Source organism: Strongylocentrotus purpuratus, unplaced genomic scaffold, assembly GCF_000002235.5.
Source record: "Strongylocentrotus purpuratus isolate Spur 01 unplaced genomic scaffold, Spur_5.0 spur5_scaffold_15, whole genome shotgun sequence".
NCBI classification, from domain to species: domain Eukaryota; kingdom Metazoa; phylum Echinodermata; class Echinoidea; order Camarodonta; family Strongylocentrotidae; genus Strongylocentrotus; species Strongylocentrotus purpuratus.
In genome coordinates this window covers 34,535,776-34,556,988 of record NW_022145600.1, presented here as the reverse complement: position 1 = coordinate 34,556,988, position 21,213 = coordinate 34,535,776, and the positions used below count along the sequence as shown (strand labels likewise).

General features: G+C 38.1%; 1 protein-coding gene across 1 annotated transcript; it reads left to right on the top strand.

The window, feature by feature from the left end:
- The first annotated feature begins 5,491 nt into the window (after positions 1–5,491).
- On the top strand, positions 5,492–16,527 carry LOC589218 (pancreatic triacylglycerol lipase). The gene is made up of 6 exons (XM_030986300.1): positions 5,492–5,578; positions 7,224–7,423; positions 9,280–9,372; positions 10,208–10,433; positions 12,723–12,850; positions 15,703–16,527. Exons 1-6 carry the CDS (start codon positions 5,527–5,529, stop codon positions 15,985–15,987), a joined length of 984 nt encoding a protein of 327 aa, XP_030842160.1. The 5' UTR covers positions 5,492–5,526; the 3' UTR covers positions 15,988–16,527.
- The last annotated feature ends 4,686 nt before the right edge of the window (positions 16,528–21,213 follow it).

Here is a 21,213-nt window from a genome sequence, read left to right as displayed (position 1 = left end):
GAATAACAGATACAGAATCATGCCAACGACTGAGAGTTATTTAATACATTGTACAGTACGGTTAACATGATAAACGTATTGTGGCATTTTACGGCCATTTTCGCGAAATCTTTCCCACCTGACTTGAGATGGCTCCTTCCCACAAACTCAGCAATGTGATAACACGCCCAGAGAGAGAGAGAGAGAGAGAGGGAGAGAGAGAGAGATAGAGAGAGAAAGAGAGATATATATATATATATATAGAGAGAGAGAGAGAGAGAGAGAGAAAGAGAGAGAGATAGAAAGGGGGAATAGTTCGATATAGGAAAACTGAGAGAGAAACGGAAAGAGTAGGATAGATAGGAAGAGAGAAAATGAGAGAAGAAGGTTATGAGAGACGAATTATATTGAGTGAAAGAGAGAGTGAGAGAGAGAGAGAGAGAGAGAAAGAGAGGGAGAGAGAGAGAGAGAGAGAGAGAAGAAAAAGAGAAAGGGGGAAAGGTAAATGAGTATGTATTGCTCCAATTGCTGACTATAATGCGGTTCATTATTATAAACACCAACAACTTAAACAAAATCAAACGATTTATCATGCTTGATGCAGTGGTTGGTATTAAATTATAAATTTCACCCTCCTTTTACTAGAATCTTGCTCACATGAACCTCGTGACGAAGGGATCCACAATTTGCATAAAACATTGGAAATTGAGGAAAAGTTCTCCATACTTGAGTGCGGAGTGCTGCTTGAGTTCATGCAGAACATGAGCACAAAACAGAAGAATACGCTATGTTGTGGCCAATTGAAATAAAGTTGCAAAACTCTTTTTAAATAATTGCTCTGCTTGAGTACGAAGAAGACCGCCTTCTGTGGTTATATAGCTAACGGAACTGAACAGATTCTTAGGTTTATAACTACATCACACGACACCTCCACAAGACAGTGATTAATATTGCCCTTAAAAATGACCTTCACGTCCTTCATCTGATCACTTTTTTATGCAGTTCAAATTATTAAAGCTGGGATTGCCTTGTATACTCAATGTGTGTCACCTTACACTCGAAATACAACACGGGTGGAGGGAAAAGTGAACAATTATTACATTAATTCTGTAAAATCTTCAAATACCAACCATGATGCTAAATGGTAAGGTAATCATGCTGATTCTGGTCAGACTGAAGGGAAAATACAAGGAAATGTTTAATGGTTTGAAATAAAAATGGAATTTCTACGCTCAAATTACAAAAACAAACAATACTCGAAATGAAACAATACAATTTATTGTACGTTTAAAAACAATTTTTAACTGCTGACACATGAATTATAGTTTCTTCTTGCAAGTTCGATTTGGACTTGTGACAGCCAAGTCTATGAGAAACTGGCAGGTGTTTATCGCCTAGAGTGCCAAGATATAAATGGGGATATTTAACTACTGATTACCGTCAGATAAGTCGTAATATTTACTCGAAACTAGGGCTAATGAGGAAAAGCGGATATAATTTGGGTCATGTGCTACACATATGGCAAACAGAGTAGAGAGGTGGGAGTGAGAGGTGAGTGGGAGGGGATTGAGAGGGGGAGTTGGAGGGGTGTGGGAGGGGAGTGAGTAGGGAGTATGAGGGCATTGAAAAGGGGCGTAAGGAGGAAGTGGGCGGGGAGTGAGAGGGAGTGAGGGGAGTGAGGGGAGTGAGGGGGAAGTTGGAGGGGTGTGGTAGGGGAGTGAGTGGGAAGTTGGAGGGGTGTGGGAAGGGAGTGAGAGGGGAGTTGGAGGGGTGTGGGAGGGGAGTGAGAGGGGAGTTGGAGGGGTGCGGGAGGGGAGTGAGAGGGGAGTTGGAGGGGTGTGGAAGGTGGAGTGAGAGGAGAGTTAAAGGGGTGTGGGAGGGGAGTGAGGGGGAAGTTGGAGGGGTGTGGGAGGGGAGTGAGAGGGAGGTGGAGGAGTGTGGAAGGGGAGTTGGAGGAGTGTGGGAGGGGAGTTGGAGGGGTGTGGGAGGGGAGTGAGAGGGGAGTTGGAGGGGTGTGGGAGGGGAGTGAGAGGGGAGTTGGAGGGGTGTGGGAGGGGAGTGAGAGGGAGGTGGAGGAGTGTGAAAGGGGAGTGAGGGGGAAGTTGGAGGGGTGTGGGAGGGGAGTGAGAGGGGAGTTGGAGGGGTGTGGTAGGGGAGTGAGTGGGAAGTTGGAGGGGTGTGGGAAGGGAGTGAGAGGGGAGTTGGAGGGGTGTGGGAGGGGAGTGAGAGGGGAGTTGGAGGGGTGTGGGAGGTGGAGTGAGAGGGGAGTTGAAAGGGTGTGGGAGGGGAGTGAGGGGGAAGTTGGAAGGGTGTGGGAAGGGAGTGGAGGGGTGTGGGAGGGGAGTGAGATGGGAGTTGGAGGGGTGTGGGAGGGGAGTGAGAGGGGAGTTGGAGGGGTGTGGGAAGGGAGTGGAGGGGTGTGGGAGGGGATTGAGAGGGGAGTTAGAGGGGTGGGGGGAGGGGAGTGAGAGGGGAGTTGGAGGAGTGTGGGAGGGGAGTTGGAGGGGTGTGGGAGGTGGAGTAAGAGGGAGGTGGAGGAGTGTGGGAGGAGAGTGAGAGGGGAGCTGGAGGAGTGTGGGAAGGGAGTGAGATGGAAGTTGGAGGGGTGTGGGAGGTGGAGTGAGAGGGAGGTGGAGGAGTGTGGGAGGAGAGTGAGAGGGGAGCTGGAGGAGTGTGGGAAGGGAGTGAGATGGAAGTTGGAGGGGTGTGGGAGGTGGAGTGAGAGGGGAGGTGGAGGAGTGTGGGAGGGGAGTGAGAGGGGAGCTGGAGGAGTGTGGGAGGGGAGTGAGATGGGAGTTGGAGGGGTATCGGAAGGGAGTGAGATGGAAGTTGGAGGGGTGTGGGAGGTGGAGTGAGAGGAAGGTGGAGGAGTGTGGGAGGGGAGTGAGAGGGGAGTTGGAGGGGTGTGGGAGGTGGAGTGAGAGGGAGTTGGAGGGGTGTGGGAGGTGGAGTGAGAGGGAGTTGGAGGAGTGTGGGAGGTGGAGTGAGAGGGAGGTGGAGGGGTGTGGGAGGGGAGTGAGAGGGGAGTTGGAGGGGTGTGGGAGGGGAGTGAGAGGAGAGTTGGAGGGGTGTGGGAGGTGGAGTGAGATTAAGGTGGAGGGGTGTGGGAGGGGAGTGAGTAGGGAGTATGTATGAGGGGATTGAAAAGGGGTGTAAGAAGAAAGTAGACGGGAAGTGAGAGGCGAATGGCAGTAGATTGCGTGTGTAATGCCCATACCAACTCATTACCGAACGTAAAGTATTGAATATCTCGACCAAAATTTAACACGGAATATTGGAAGCCAGTGTATATCCACCATCATTTCGCCACGTATTAGGTAAACCTGGATAATAATCACACGTATTGGACAATTCTGTACAACGTCGACGACACGCCACACCCTTATACTCAAAAGGTGTTCGTTTTTACTAAATGTACGCTTTAAATCGATGCAGGTGTAATAACATTTAAAAACTTCCAGGACTTTGGAGCTCTCTTTCTTTACGCCTTTCTTGAAAGTTTTGAGTGTTCTCCATACTAAACCAGGTGCAATACATAAGTTCATCTCCCATAGTTACTTGGATGAAAATAAGTGTTTAAATATTTAGATATCCTTCGGCCACTTGTACTAATTAGTGTATGGTGCGATAATAAAGTCGATAGCCACATTAACGAGAGTTAACGACCCCTAATTATCATTTGGTAAGTAAACTTAATTAACACACCAATTAATCACGATAGACCACATGCTTGGTTCACAGTGAAAATGGGGCGATAGTCGGCAATGTCAAGTTGAGGCTATCGATTAACCCCCTGATTAACACATTCAATCTTTACGAAAAATATGGTACGAAAAGACTTATTTTGTTCGTATATACCGCTAGCGTTCATTTTATTTGAGTTTATTATTATTGTAATATAATAGAATTACACTTTAGCTTTTCTTTTCTTTTATGATTAAGAAATAAAAGAGTATTATAAAAATCCAAACTTTTCCAACACTGAAACTGAGTTTTGAAAGTGAGTATTTTAAAGTCAGATATCATTTTGTAATTCTGTAAGAGAAAATTGGATGTTCGTTCAATTAGTCGTAAATAAAAACAGACTTAATGATGGGAAGTTAATTAGTTAATTTTGAAATCTGGCAGCGAATATTTAAAATGGCAATTTAATGATGAGATCTCTTCGAAGTCTCGTTGTAGCCAAAATGTCAGTCAAATGTATAGAATGAAATATTTTGTTTTTCAAATCCTGATCTCAAATGACAACCCGGAGGGTTGAAACTATTTTATCCACACGCTGACAGAGTTATGTATGGTGTGCTACACTGTGAAAAGGTTGGGCAATAGTTTCCAACACTTTGCCCAACGTTGTGCCAATAGTCAACCAACCATCTATTGGGCAATAATTTGCCCAGTGGTATTGGTAAACGTAAGTACCCGACTTCACACGTGCATAATTGTTTCGTATTTTTACCGAAATTTGGGCAAAGATATGACCCTTCAACTGCCCGACTACGGTAGCCCACTTGTTGGGAAAATCTTGACCAGCTGTTGGGCAAAATACGAAACAATTATGCACGTACTTACGTTTACCAATACCACTGGGCAAAATATTGCCCAATAGATGGTTGGGTTGACTATTGGCACAACTTTGGGTAAAAAGTGTTGGAAGATATTGCCCAACCTGTTCACAGTGTATCATGATTATGTATATAAGCAAACAAAAAATGATGTAGTGCCATTTTATTGTTGATATTCCTTTTGCTCGGACATCTCTAACTGTTCTTTGTGGACAATGGACATTCTTCTTCTTCTCCTTCTACTTTTCTTTTTCTTCTTCTTCTTCTTCTTCTTCTTCTTCTTCTTCTTCTTCTTCTTCTCCTTCTTCTTCCTTTTCTTCTTCTTCTTATCATTTTGCTTCTTCTTCTTCTGTTTATCTTATTGCAGTTGTTTTTACGGAAACACGTTCATACTACCAAAAAGCAAACAGAACAAATTTAAACGTTTGACAACCTAAAATCTCTCCCTAAAGAAAAGAAAAAGTAAAAAGGTAACACCTAACGTAAAGATTGTGAAAAATTAGGAGCTTGAATTAGTCATCACCTTTGCCACAGATTCGAGCCATCCCAGCCAGAGCTTATCTTTCCTGTTTCCTAATCATCAACTTTATATTCTTTTTCAAATAGAAATATGGCAAGCAAAATACTGCACAAGGGTCGAACCGAATACCTTATTTAAAAAACAATCACATGTTTTTATATCCAAATTATCGTTAAAATAACAGATTAATAATTTCCAAGTTTAGGAGCTTATTTGTTTTTTCTGAATAGCATATCATTTTTTTAAACTACTTATCCTCATTAACAAGTATTTTACATGATTATAATCGCTAATTAATAACCCAGCATACAGCAGTTATCATCCACTATTGACATTGGATGTTTACGTAAGGCTAGATATGATGGGTTTTTAATAGTATAAATAGGGGTGATTTGATTCGATTAAAATCACATTTCTGCTACGAGTAGGATCAGGTCATCTAGCATCTATTCATCAGCTACAAAGATGGGGAGTCTTTCCTTAGCCGTCGTGTTTCTGGCTGCTGCCATTATTCAAGGTAAGATTCAGACTATATTCATGCTGAGGAGAGAAAATCCACTCTTTCAAAGGATAATCTAAACTTATTAGCATATTATTCTAAAAGAAAACAGAACAATCAGAGAAGTGGACTAGTGAGGGTTTGTATGGAATCGGACTAAAATAAGAAAGTTATGAATTTTCGAAAGTTGTAATGCGATTCGAATTGGCTGAATCAGTAATTTCCTTGTGATGTAGTGCTGGAAAACTTTCTCATTTATTTCAACACACAAAATGACTAAAATGTCAATTTAAAAAAAAATTAAGTCTAGGACCTATACTATTATGCTAATCATGTCATATTTTAAGTAGTGCCCCCATAGGAGGAAGGCACTTCGAAGAAAAACAGAATATTAATGATATTTTGTAAACGACAGACGGGAGAGTTTTCCGTGACTTCGTAACTACAATCCATTGACCAATTTGCCAATTTGAGATTCGCATAGATTTAGGGATCTCGTTGGCCTGTTTCAAACATTAATAACTCTCTTATCATTGGTCCGACTGATGTCAAACTTTCCCTATTCTGTTTGCCTTGTTTTTCTGCTTTCATACAAATGACCTTCTCACAAAGGTTGGATTGTCCTTTAACGATTCATGTCACTTCATTCGGAGTTGAATCCATTCCATATACTGGTATCACTTACACTTTTAAAGGTACTATGTCCCATTTGCAGGCCAAAAAATGAAAAAGTTAAATTCCAACTACATTTGAAAGATGATACCAATTTAGAACTTCCCTAAAAAAGGTGGGACTTGAAAATGTCTTCAAGTGGGAAAATAACGACTATTAGTTGTCAAATCGACTTTAGGGCTATAGAGCCCAAAAGTAATAGTCTTGATTTTCAGACAATTGTACCGAATGGTCATACGTTTTATGCTGCGCAAAGATTCAATCAGTTTAATCTTGGCCATCACAAGAAGTGGGTTATTGATGTAGAAAAATGCTCATGTACCCTTTACAACTCTTTTCATGTATGATATTACCAAAGAAGAAAAAAGCCAGTCAGTCACTCAATAGTGTCTGACAGTGAAGTCTAGCAAGTAAACGGGTTTCCTTGCATAAATTGAAAATGAGGACACTGCTAACGTTTAAATTTCACAGATAGGACATACAGTACATGACATATAATTCCTGCAAACTTCTACAGAATGTGAGGTTGGCTGCAAAAGGGACATAGTCAGTACCTTTAAGAGTGGATTCCAAGAGCGATTAAGCGCGAAGTCATCTTCGTCACGGGGTTCCAGCCTTGTACGTTTCATAGAGAGCATGCCACCCCCCCCCCCCCCCCCTGTCTTAAACCACTGTGCTTGCAATTGTATTCAGGGTAAAATCAAATATTGTTTACATACAATTAGTGTTACTTAATAAATAATAATAGGCCTAATTAGAACGAATATTTTAGGCTATATTCCAGAGTCTCATCGTATTAATTTGTATTTTGTATATTTATTAGGAAAACTTCATGCGCATGGTGGATGAATATTATGTTTATACAAAACCAAAGTATAATCACAAAATTAAATGAATCTAGTAAATTTTAAAATATCACACTTGGACACTTCGAAAGAAACTTTATTCACGATCGTCACTTCCACAGAGTCATGTATCTTTTTTTTCCCAGGGTGTCAAGCTGAGTCCGTACAGTACGATGACCTAGACCGGTTATACTACGGCAGTGGTGCTCCGGCATGTCATCATTCTAAACCAGAAAGCCCAAGTGCCATCGTTATTAGATACTGGCTCTATACAAAACAAAACAAGAACAGTGCACAGGAACTGAAGAGAAAAGTCTCAAGCTCCATCACCAACTCCAACTTTCAGGTATGTTTGTTTAATGGATACTTGCTTGCGATAATAATGGTCTGTTCAAAGCTAAAAGGGCGTTGACCCGTATCGCTTATCACAGAGTTAAGTGTTTTGTAGCTCTCAACAGAAGATATTAAAATAGAAACGTCATACTTCAAGTAAAGAAATATAGGGGAATGTTTAAAATAACAATGAGGCAATTAAGTATTAAAGCAAGTATATAATAGAACAACTTGTTTATATTAAAGCCTGTCTGTACTAGTTTGCCCAAGAGGGATTAGACCTCCCTACATGGTCACTGACAGGTGGTTATCTCATCAAATCAGCTCTCAATTAACATAAGAAAAAGGGGTTCATGGGAGACCGACGGGTACCGCCAGGGGCGTCGCTAGACCGTTTTCAGTGGGGGTGTAGAGGCCATTGATTACCGACAAAACCAGCCGCTAATTACCGACAAAAATGTCCCAATGTCTACAAATTTAACTCTATAAACCCGGGGCCGAAGGCTAAATTATTTTTCCGATGAACTATCTATAGCACTTGCGTATGCGCACATGGTCATTTTCCTCGACGACATAAATATACGATTCATTTAATGAAGGCGCGTAGCTAGGATCTTATTTGTGGGGGCAGTAGTTAGCACGCAAAGCAGGCGAATCGCTTAAGAGCGCGACTCTTCATCCTTGTCTGAATTCATTTTCCCCTCCCGCGCGAAGCGTGGAAGCTTTGACGTTTCCTTAAATTATTAGAGAAAGAAGACTATCCGTTGTACCGTTTTCTGTTTGGCCAGGGGGATTAGACTCCCTGCAAGGTCACCGGCAGCTGGTTATCTCATCAATTCAGCTCCCAATTAACATAAGAAAAAGAGGTTCATGGGGACCAACAGGCATCGATTATTATTAGAAATATTCAAACACAGTGTACCTCCATCACACCAATGAGATTACAGCTGACCGAAAACATACAGAACAAAAATTACAATACCCCGAATGGCTACGAATCGGTCAGTTTGGTGTCGGTCGTGACCGAGGTATTGGGTACATCGTAGTACATTGTTGTAGGTCCATGGTAGTTGGTACATTGTTCTAATTCGGCTCGATTTTGAGCAATGTAATGAAATATTAATGTAGTTTCGATGCTTGATGTTTTTAATAGATTGAACCGTTAGAGCTCCCTCTATGTCAGGGCAGTCAACTCTGTTGTTCAATCATATCCCAGAAATTACAAGCCAGTAGCCTGCAAATCAAATAATAATAATATATTCATTTATATAGTGCTTAATACAAAATTTCTAAGCGCTTAAATTTCAACTTTCCAACTGTTTTCCCCTCACCAAATTATTTCATGTTACTTACCAATCTCGTCCATCCCACTTTCAATTGGTAAACATGAACGCCAATGCAACTCACTTATTACAATGATCTCAACAATGACTTTGGTAGATATTTTTCTGATTCACGCTCATTTATATTCCTTGTGCTTTTAAACATATTTTTAAATGCTTTTTATGTTTTCATACCTAATGTAATTTTGACATGAAACTCTATATTTCATTCATTTTTTTAATATATAGTGAATAATCTGGATTTTGGATGCTGAATTTTGGATCTTAATTGTTAACTCTTCAATTTAGACTCTTGAATCTTTTTACAATTTTGAGTAGCATAATCGCAAAGACTTGAAAAACCAATTTTGAGTTTTGTGCGTCACCTTTTAAAAACGGGTAAACTTTACAATGACATCTTACGTCATCTTAAAATCGAATCTTTAGGCAATACAATATGATATTATAGGTTCACATGAGGTGATTTCTTGAAAGTCTGTGCGATCAATTTAAGTATGATTTTTTTTGTGTGTGTGAAAACTTTCAGTCTAGTCGCGGCACCAAGTTCATCATCCATGGCTACACAGACGACTACAAGGCATCTTGGGCTCAATCGATGAAGAACGCCCTTGTTGATAAGGTAATTATCACAGTCACACCAAAAACATAGACAACAGATAGACATTAGATCGACCACACATTTAAATTACCATCTACGACCAAAAATCGGTTGGGTTGGAGTAGGTGCACTGTGGATTTAGTTTGGCGGTGTGGCTGATGTATAATTCCCGCAAAAAAATGCGAGAATTCGGTTGTAAAAAAATGGCAAGGCGTATGACACTTGCTCCGGTCTATTCCTACACTAACCGTGGTTAGTTTCCTACATTAACCGAAGTCCAAACTTCAACCTTCAACCAAACACTATGCCTAACATAAATCGTAATCGCAAACTTAATCTAAAACCATAATCCAGCCGATCAATATCTTGTACGACATAAAGCCCACAAAAGATCTTAAATTAAAACAGCATTTTCAAAGGTTCTACATTTAGAGGGTTTTCTTTTGTTAGTAAGTTTCTCGACAAGAATGGATTCTTCTTGGTTTCCGTAAAATTGTGCCCCACTTGAGAAAGAAGTGAATGGTAAACCACTTACCGATCATGTCAATGTTCCAAATCTAAGCAACAACATCACGTACCGTTCTGGAAGGGTGGCGCATTTCTTATGTGTGCCAGCATCTCTATAGATTTGCCACTGCTTTTCTGAATGCTGTCATGTTAGAAATGTTATTATTTGCTAAATAATCCAAAACAACGGAGAATTATTGCAATAGACTCTCTCCTTTTGAAGATGTCTTTCTGTTTCGTTTTTTTTTTTTTTTTTGCTTTGCTTGTTTTTTGTTTTTGTTTTTTATTTTTTTGTTTCTTTCTTTTTTAATATGTCAATTTGTCTGTTGTTTTTTCCACTCTCTCTTAGAACATGAACGTGATAATGGTTGATTGGGAGGTAGGAGCGGGTCGTGTTAATTACGCTCAGAGTAGAGCTAATACTCGGGTAGTAGGTCAAGATATCGGTAAACTCATCGGCGTACTGAACAGCAAGGGAGCGTCTTATGGTAGCATGCACATCATCGGCCATAGTCTGGGGGCCCATACTGCTGGGTACGCTGGCGAGTCCAGGTCTGGCATTGGACGACTAACTGGTAAGTTGTCAAAATTCGTTGCCCAAACTGTTGGATTAACGTTTGATAACCTCTTTTCATAGGTGATTGTGACAATGTGATTTGTTCTTGATAGATAAGTTTTTACATTTTCTCATAACTTCATTTATCAATCTCTTTGATTCTTATAATTCATAAATGAAGTTCTGAGAACATATCAACTTTATCTTTTAGGGAACAAATCATTTCACGAAAAGAGGTCAACAAAAATTTATATCAACTTTGTATGGACAGCAGCGTATTTGCGATTGTCCGTAAACTTAAGGTTTCAGGTTGAGGTTTTAAACTTCGAGGGGGTCCCTATTCGGAGCTACGCCTCGGTCACAAATACCATTACGAACTACTACGAACGATTTTCAGACAATTTTGTAAGATCTTCTTAAGAAAGCCGTACGAAACCAGCATTCGTAAACCGTTCGTTAACTTTTCGTAAGTTCGCAGACCGGTCGATGGTCTGAATTTTTTCAACCGCGTACAAAAGCCTCTCTTCGTAAGACGGCCGTACGAACGTCGTAATAACATCGTTAGAACCACGCAAGATCTTCGTACATTTCGTAGGGTCGGGAGAAGGAAATTCTAGAAGCCTCAAAATGTTTACGACGATCGTAAAAACGCCTTAAGTTGGTCATAGAGGGCTCTTACGGCGTTCGTAAGAACGCATTACGAAGGAGACTCGTATGACCTTTATACGAACGTCTCCTGGCGTTCGTATGGTGTTCGTAAGGTTCTCGTCAATTGTACGTACACAATTTTTGCAATTTATGCAGTGTCTTTTTTTTTTTTTTGCCACCCGACAAAATATACATCAAACATTGAGAATGCCGTCTTGCGAGAACAAAAACTCGTAAGATAGCCGTAAGTCTAAAATAAGAAGAACTCAAGGCATTCTTACGAAAGAAAAAAACAAAAAAATAAACGGCGTTCGTACGATGCACAAAGGACGTAAGAAACTATGCCCCATCTACGAATCTCTACGAACTCTGGAATTCGTGCGAACCTTTGTGACCGTAGCTTTACGTGTCATGAAATAAACTTCGAGGTTATGACTGCTTGCCCGGCTTGTGGTTCAAAATGTTAAATACTCGTTGTTTCGGTCACGTGGGAACCCTCGTTTTTGGTAGTGGATTGTTGTTCCACAGTCACGTGTTTATAATTATAACGTCACCATGGTTATGCAGACACAAGTCAATATTGATACTAATATTGTTATTATCATTATTGTCATTTTTTTTATTATCGACATCATCTTCATCATTATTATACCAACGTAATAGACATTCAAAATACAGATTAAATGTGATTTGCCCCCCTCCGATGAAGACAAGACGAAAAGCCTTACTCAGGGGCGGATCCAGGAATTTCTTCTGGGGGGGGGGCACACGGGGGGGGGCACACAGTGGGAAAGAGAACATATATATATATATATATATTTGTTTAGTCCCAACAAAAATCACCTTTATAGGTGAGCCATTGGCATTTTTTTTTTTTTTATTACATTTTTAATAATTTGTTTTGGCCGGGGGGGGGGCACGTTCCCGTTTTTCAGTACATTTTGGGCGAATTTAGAGCTGATTTTAACATATTTTTCTTGGTCGGGGGGGGGGGCACGTGAATCGAGATGTAAGAAAGGATTACCAATATTGTAAATGGAATTGTGTTGTGATAGATTTGAACCAAATCTAAACATATATTCATCAAGAATATATTTAATCTTAATACTATTTAAAATGTTAAGATACAAACAACTGGTTGTAATAATCATTAGCGAATAATACAGAATTAATTTGAAGAATTGTGATAATGATTATGTAACCTTGTTTTACAACGCATGATGCACTTTTACAGAAAACAGGGAATCATGGTATTTTGATACATATTTCTGCTATTCACTACTATTACTATTACTAGGCATGTAACTATTCCTATTACAGCTGCTGTTGCGATCACTGTTACTATTACGATAATCATTACTATTACTACTACTATCATTACTATTACTATCATTACTATTACTATTACTATTACTATCATATACTTACTATCATTATTACCATTACTATAAATTTTACTATTATATCACTATTTGTATCACTATTACTATTTCTAGTAATTACCATTACCAGTAATTGATATTACTAATACTATTACTAATATTATCACTCTTACTATTTGTATTACTCTGACTATTACTATTACTATTACTAATAACTACTATAATTGATATTACTCTTTTGATTACTTATTTACATTGTTTAATTTGTGTGTACATAGGATTGGATCCAGCAGGACCTGAGTTTACTGGATATGGCAGCGAGTGTACCATCGACAAATCAGACGCCACCTTCGTCGATAACATACACACCGATGGAGAGTTTACAGGAGCTGGACTTCTTGATCAGGTACGAGGGGCGTTCATTTAATTTTTTTTTAAAGTTCCAGGTACTTCAATTTGAAAGGCTGCTCTAATACAGTGGCGTACCTATGGGGGGGCAGGGGGGGCAGAGTGCCCCCCCTGACGGGCTCCAGGGGAAAAAAAGAAAAAGGGGAAAGAAAAGAAAAGAAAGGGAAAGGAGAGAAAAAGAAAAAAGGAAAAGGAAAGAAAAAAGGAAAGAAAGAGAAAAAAGGAAAAAAAGGAAAGAAAAAAGGAAGAAGAAGAGAAAAGGAAGAAAAGGGAAAAGAAAAGGAAAGGAATAAAAATGGGGAAAAGAAATAAAGAACATGGCCGTAAGCACCGGGGGGGGGGGCAGTTGACCCCAGATATTTTGAAATCGTACAGTTTTTTTCCTGAAAATGTAGTGTAGGCCTATACCAAATCCTTCAATTCTACTTTTGAAAGTGCAAAAGTACCCTCATGACCAGTTCGGTCGCTCGAACTCCCTTCACTCCTTTTGCTTTTGAGATTCTTCGAAAACTTTTAACGCATCTTTCCCCCTTCCCCCATCAGAAAAATATTTAGCATACGGCCCTGAAAAATTAAAACAAATGAAAATAGGAAAATATAAGTGATATAACAAATTTGAAACTCTTCGCTGGCGCGAACTGCTTGCTAGCCTATTTTGTATTAAATGTTTTCACTTCCTCGTCCCCCTGAAAGAGAAAAGGATTAGTATTGCCTAGAATACAATTGTGCCTGCCCCGACGGGCCCCGACCTGCAACCATGGCAACAATAACACACAATATATGTACCAAATGTTACTAAAAGAGACTAATTCATTTTTCTCGCTCGCTACACTCGCTCGCGAATAAAATGAATAGACATTGCTTTGGAAACAATTGTGCCCACCCTTGACCTGCAACAATACCATTAAAAATGGAAGAGTTTTTTCGCCCTCTCGCCAAAAAGGAATTGAATCGCGTTAAACGCGATTGCGTCCATCCTGACCTGCACCAATAAAAACAAGTTTATTTATTAATTTCTATTAAAAGATAATTTTTTTTTTTTGCTTGCTCGCTATGCTCGCTTGCCAAAATGGACCTAATCACCTTAGACATGATTGTGTAAGCCCTGCCCTGCAACAAAAAATCTGAAATTTATGAACCAATTATCATTACAAAAATTTTGCTCGCTCGCTACGCTCGCTCGCCAAAATAGAAATAACACAGCTTTTAATAATCACGTCCCTGACATGGAACAATTAAACCAAGTTTATATACCATATTTTCCCTATAAAGAGAAGTGATTTTTTTTTGCTCGCTCGCTACGCTCGCTCGCCAAAATAGAATTAACACCGCTTTTAATAATCACGTCCCTGACATGGAACAATGAACCCAAGTTTTATGTACCATATTTTCCCTATAAAAGAAAAGTGATTTTTTTTTTCGCTCGCTACGCTCGCTAGCTCGTGGAATTATGTGCCCACCACTAACCTGCTACAATATCATTAAAAAGAGAAATGTAGGGGGTTGCCTGCCCGCCAAAATGGGATTGACATTGCCTTAAACACGAGTGTGCCCGCCCCCTACCTGCAACAATCACCCTAAACACAATATTGTTCCCGCGCCCTGCATGGGACAATTGAACCAAGTTTAAGTGGCAATTATTAAAAAAGAAGTGATTTTTTTCTTGCTCGCTACACTAGTTTGCAAAAAAATGAAATTAACGTTGTTAACAAGTGAATGTTCCCACCCCCAACTTGCAACAATACCAGTTTATATACCAAACGTTACTTAAAGATTTTTTTTGCTCGCTCGCTCGCTCGCCAGAAGTGAAAATTAGCATCGCCTTTTTTGTTTGTTTCGGTCGCTTGCCCCCCCTGACGGAGTACCCCAGGTACGCCACTGCTCTAATACCTAAGTGGGGTGCTGCTAAACTTAAATTTTGTCATTTACGTCGCCTGTTCCTTCAAATTCGGGCTATGAACTTATTGAACGCCCAACGTAAAACACTAATTGCGTAGCTACAGGGGAGCAAGGGGACATGTGCCCCCATCGAATGGCGAAATAAGAAAACAAAACTACAGAAAACTACGAAAATATGAAAAGGTGGGAGAGGAAGGAAAGTGAAAAAAGAAGATCTTACGGCCCATCACACGCCTTCCCCACAATACATCCGTGTTGATCAGTAACCTAAAATTTGTAGAACGAATGTAGTTTGTGATTTTGGTTAGGGTTCGGGTATTATTTTTGTTTTCGGATTTAGGGTTTAGGTTAGCATTAGGATTACGATTTGGCTTCCGAGTTCCGATCGATACGAGTAATGCGATTGATCTTTGGTCAGACTGACCACACATGTAGCTTTCATTTATATCTTCACTTGCCATCCTATATAGATATATTCGCGTGCCACCCCCCCCCCCTCCCTCTTCCCATTGCACCGGTGTCCCTTTATTGCATTTTCCTAAGTTACTCATAGACATGTTAAATCGAATAATCTATTTTCATAAAGCCCAGTTTAATTGTTGTAATTCAAAATAAAAATTGAATTCAAATTAAATGAAATCGCAAATGAAGCGATTCAGACCAGATCAAATCCATTCAACATAAATCAATTTAAATTTCAAATGCGATGAAATCAAATCGAATCTAATCAAATCAAGTCACAACATGAAATTAAATTAAATAAAATCTAATCAAGTTCAATCAAATCAAATTAAATCAAATCAAATCGAAACGAGTCAAATTGAATAAAATCAAGACAAATTAAATTAGATCAAATCAAATCAAATTAATTCAAAGCGAAAAGATTGGAAAATGGAATCACATAAAATCACCTTAAATAAAATCAAATATTTCTTTTCTTTAACGTTGCAGCTAGGACATCAGGATTTCTACCCAAACGGAGGAGAATCCCAGCCAGGATGTGCGGGTACAAGCATTGCGGCAGCCTGCGATCACATGAGAGCTGTATATCTCTTTACAGAAAGTGTATATTCTAGTTGTAACTTCTCACCCACCAAGAAATGTACTAATTGGAGCAGCTATCCAAACTGCAACAATTGTGGCACCTGTCCGGAGATGGGTTACGGTGCCTTGAAGAGTAAGGGCCAAGGAGCCTACTATCTCACGACAAATAGTAAATCTCCATACTGCAAGTAGAGAAGGTCCATGAACTTACTATCTCACGACAAATGGAAATGCTATCTCACGACATATAGAGAATATCCATTCTGCAAATATAGCAGGTCCATGAATTTACTTTGTCACAGTAAAAATAGTAAAAAATATTTCATTTCAAATATAGAATATCCATTATATTAGTAAATCCGGAATGAGAGATCCAAAACGTACATTGAAAAAGAAAGAAAGGACATCAACACAAATTCAGGAATAATAATACTACTAATAAATTCATGATAGACGTGTGTAAAATCATTGAAACCTCCGTCAGTGCAGGGAGGTGGGAAGCAGGCCAATGGAAATGAGACTAAATAGTACGAATAAAAGAGTTTATATCTCATGTTACAAATCTTTTAAAGCAAAATAAATTAGGGGAAGAAAGAAACATGCCCATACTTTAAGGGTTTTGATCAATTTTGATAAGCCATTTTAGAAGTCACATATCCAACCGATGAGGGTTTTTTAAATGCAACAAATAAAAAAATAAAAAAATAAACAATTTCAGAATGAAAAGTGATAGTAATATTGATGATGATATTGATAATAATGATACTAAAAATAATAATACGAGTAATTATAATGATAATGAACACTATACTAATAACAATTCATTTTAACGTTTTAGCCCTTCATAGGCTATTTCATTGAATCAATAATAATTATAATTTATGTTGCTTTAAGCACCAAGTTGGATGGTATAAAACCAAGAAAATAAAGCAAAATATAGAGCTTTGTGGAAAACGGGAGTTCTTGACAAACAAACAAAGATCTAAGTCAAGGCAAGCATCGAAACTTTTTATTGCCCGCAAAATAAAAAAACAAATCTGTATTTAGTGGATGATTGGATAATTCATAATAACAAATTATGAGAAACCAGAAACATTTAAAAATGGCACATATATTGTACTCTTGTTTTTGTTGTCGTCTAGTTTCTTAATTTTCTTTTTGATCAGGTTGATAATCAGTTATTTCATCTAATTGCCTTTTCCCTTGATTTGCTTTGAAGTAGTTTCTTCAGAAAGATTTGATTTCATTGGAATAATTTTTATTGACGCTAATAAAAACAAATATGGTGCGAATTCGATTATGACTCGGCTAATATTATGTTAAAAGTTGTCGATTTTGTATATGCTAATTGTTTGTATATGAGCGTTGCTATTGGAGATGTTTCGTTGTACGCCATATTTTGTTGATTTGTTATTGGGAATTTCATCCATTGCCATATCCACACTCTTTGTGATCTGCTGTGTTTTTTTCTCCAACCATCTTTAACCTCTTGATGGGATGTCATCTCGGTACCTCATTGTACTGTGTTGGGTCTTCCTTGACCATTTAAAGAGTGTTAAAGGAGCTACACAATCAAAATTCACTAACAAGTGATAATTAGAACAAATGACATATGGATGGAAATATTTTTCTTGAAAAACACGAACAATTTGCTGAGAAATCATATAGATATCATGGAAAGGCGTAAAATGCAATTTTTCAAGACCCTCCTTAGACCCCAAAGCGCCCCCGAACGTAAGCCAAACACACGAGCGTAGCGAGCTCTGAATAGTGACGTCACACACTGGACAAATCGCGGGTGTGACGTCACAAATATTGACGCTCTACAAAGGACCGCTGAAGGCGAAAAATCTGGATCTCAAAACTAACATTTTTGAGAGTCGATTACTGCGGGCCCCAAACATATTTTGAACTTGAAGAGGAGAGTTGTTGTATTTGATCCCCCCACCCACCCTTTGGCGGCTTTAAACAAAATGAAAGAACAACGGAGGAAAAGGAAAGAGGAAATAGAATAGAAGGTAAAAGAGAAGTGGAGAGGAAAATGAGAGAGAGAGATGAAAAGAAATGAAAAGAGAAGAAATTTGCTTTCGTCATAAGATAGAGGCTGTGTGGTTTTCAATGAAATTACGATTTCTATCGCTTGTGGTGGCCATCAATAAAGGTACTAAATTGCTATTTACAAACAAAAAAGAACCCTCTAGATCGACCGGTGGCTTCGCCACCTTGACCCCCGACATGGGCCCTAAGGAAGGGCTCTGGCATTGACCCCCCCCCCTTTGGAAAATTCTGGATCCGCCGCTGATCAGCAGTTGAACATAAACCATACATAAACACACACACACACACACACACACCCACACGCACTCACACACACACTCACACACACTTTTTTTTTTTAAAACAATTTTGTTTTATTTCTCCAGATGTGTAATACAAACCATGACATACAATTGAATAAAATAAACGTGTTCAATATTGATGCTTTTACATAAACATAATTAAACACAAACTTATTTGCAGTATAATATAACTTAGCAACAAAGTAAACGTATAAGTACTTAAACATAATATGTCAATTGTAAATGTTATTTACTTATATATTACAAAAAAAAAAAATCTGGAGGTAATTTTACTGAAACAATCCTGCCCCCTCCCTGCCCCCTCCATCACACAGACATACTCACCCTCTATCACACAAACATACTCACCCACTCACACACATACTCACCCATCCACCCACCCACCCCCCCCCCCCCCACACACACACAGTACTCACTCAGTGGATGTCTGCCAACATTCTCAACTCAAGAAAAATATACTAAATAAGTTATCCGGCCACTAAATAAGTTATCCAGGCCGCAAAATCGAGTTACGCTTTTAACAGGCTCACGGTGGAGAAGAAAGCAAATCTTAATTAATCTTAAGTTGCTCCCACTTTAAGAAATGTGATCCTAGCTTTCCAATTTTAATTGCTATTTTCTTTTCCTCATCCCTATACTTAAAAATGCTTTTTTTCATCTTTTCTAAAGTTAGTACTCGCCCCCCTGATCTTGACATAAATGTAACATACTTCACCATGAAAATGATAGTATTACACATTTTTATTCTATATGAACTACCTACCAACCCAACAAATATATCTCGCCATTCTAAATCTTTAATTTCATCTAACTCAAAAAGTTGTATTAAAGCCTGCCATAACCTTTGAACGCTCCCACAAGATAAAAATAAATGTTTGTATGTTTCTATTTCCTGCTTACAAAACGAACATAAATTATCACCAACAAAACCAAATCTATGAAGATGCTCATTAGTGTATATGGCTCCATGCAATAATTTAAATTGAAATTCACGTTGTTTTCTAATGAGTATAGTAATTCTTGGTCTAACAAATATTTCTTTTAATTCTTTATCTATAAAATCATAATCATTTTGCCCATCCCTTACCTGCAAATCATACGTTCGTTGCAGTGCTTTGATAAAATAATCATAGATTGTTCTTGAACCCACATCCACAAACTGTATTTTTTTACTAGAAATATGGAAATAAGTATTAAAGCTTATCAAATCAACCTCGAGGAATTCTATTAACCCTGAATCATTCTTCCATAACCTGGGTATCGCATCATAAATATCAATAATCATAAGCAAATTATTACCTTTCATACCGAGGTTCATAAAATATTTAACAGGCTTAACATGACCTTTCTCAACCAAATGATTCAGTTGAACAATCCCTCTTTCAAACAAGTATCTATCAAATATACTTTATCCATTTATACATATATTCTGATTATTAAAAATAATTGGATTAATATAACCCTCCAAATATCTTAAATTACTTGTCTCTTGCCATGCTTGCAACATTTCCATATAGTATGGTGGAATATCTAAAACGAATTTAATCTTGTTTAAATCATAATCACATAAAAAAAAAAATCTACCACCCACAAACTGTAAGCAATGATCAAAAAACAATTTCCATCCCAAACTTTTCTCTCCATATAAAAGACGTTTTATCCACATTATGCGCTGTATTTTAACGGACATTTCAAAATTAATCATTCTTAATCCTCCAAAGTCATAATCCTGATACATTATTGCCCGTTTAATTCTATCTTTCCCCCTCCATATGAATTCAAATGAAATTTGTGCAACTTCTTTATATACCCAATGAGGGACAATAACGAGAGATGAAATATAATTTAATTTTGAAAGCGCATAAGTTTTTAGCAAATGTATTTTACCCATAATAGTTAAATCTCTTTGTTTCCACCATACAAGCAATTTTTTTATTTTACTTAGAATTTCTTTATAATTCAAATCATCTTTTAATCTTCGATCTAATGAATAACTAACCCCTAAAATATGTATTTCCTTAACCAAATTTCCAAATAAAGGCCCAGCAGGTTTGTTCTCATCCTCACCCATCCACATAAAATGTGTCTTTGTTTTATTCACTTTAAGACCACTAATTTGTTCAAATGATTCAAAAATATATTGCAACCTTCTAACCGAATCAATATCCTTCAAAAATATTGTCATATCATCTGCATATAACACTTGCCTAATTTCAGATTTTCCAAATTTAATCCCTTTAATACCGTTGTCCCTCCTTACTGCATGCGCCAAAATTTCGATGGCAACCAAAAACAAATATGGCGATAATGGATCCCCTTGCCTTACTCCCCTTTCTATTTCAAAATACCCCGTGGAGTGACCACCGTTCATAACACAACTACTTATCCCTTTATACAATAATTTTACCCAAGAGCAAAATGAATCTCCAAAACCGAACAATTTCAATATTTGAAATAAATATCTATGAGATACAGAGTCGAAAGCTTTCTCAAAATCCACTGCACACAAAAACCCTTTCCCTTGTTCCCCATAATGCATAGAATAAAATAACATGTCATCTATCAATCGTACAGCTTCCCCAATATTTCTATCTTTTATATATCCAACTTGATCATGATGAATTATTTCATTTAAAACCTCTTTCATTCTTTTTGCTAGAACTTTAGATACAATTTTATAATCTACATTCAAAAGCGTGATGGGTCGATAATTTTTTATATGGAGAGTATCTTTCGCTTCCTTCTCAATTAAGGTAATTACCCCTTGTTTTTGAGATGCCGTTAATTCCCCCCTTTCGTATGTTTCATTCAATACTTCTACTAACAAATCACCCAAAGCTGGCCAAAAAGTATAATAAAATTCAACTGTTAACCCATCATTTCCCGGGGTTTTATTCAATTTCATTTCTTTTAAAACTTTCAAGCATTCATCTTTAGTTAATTTACCTTCACAGATTTCCCTATTGTCTTCATTTAACTTTGAAATATCATTAAAAAAGAAAGGGTCGTTTTGATTTATATCAGCCCTTAAAGAATATAAATCTTTATAAAATAGTTT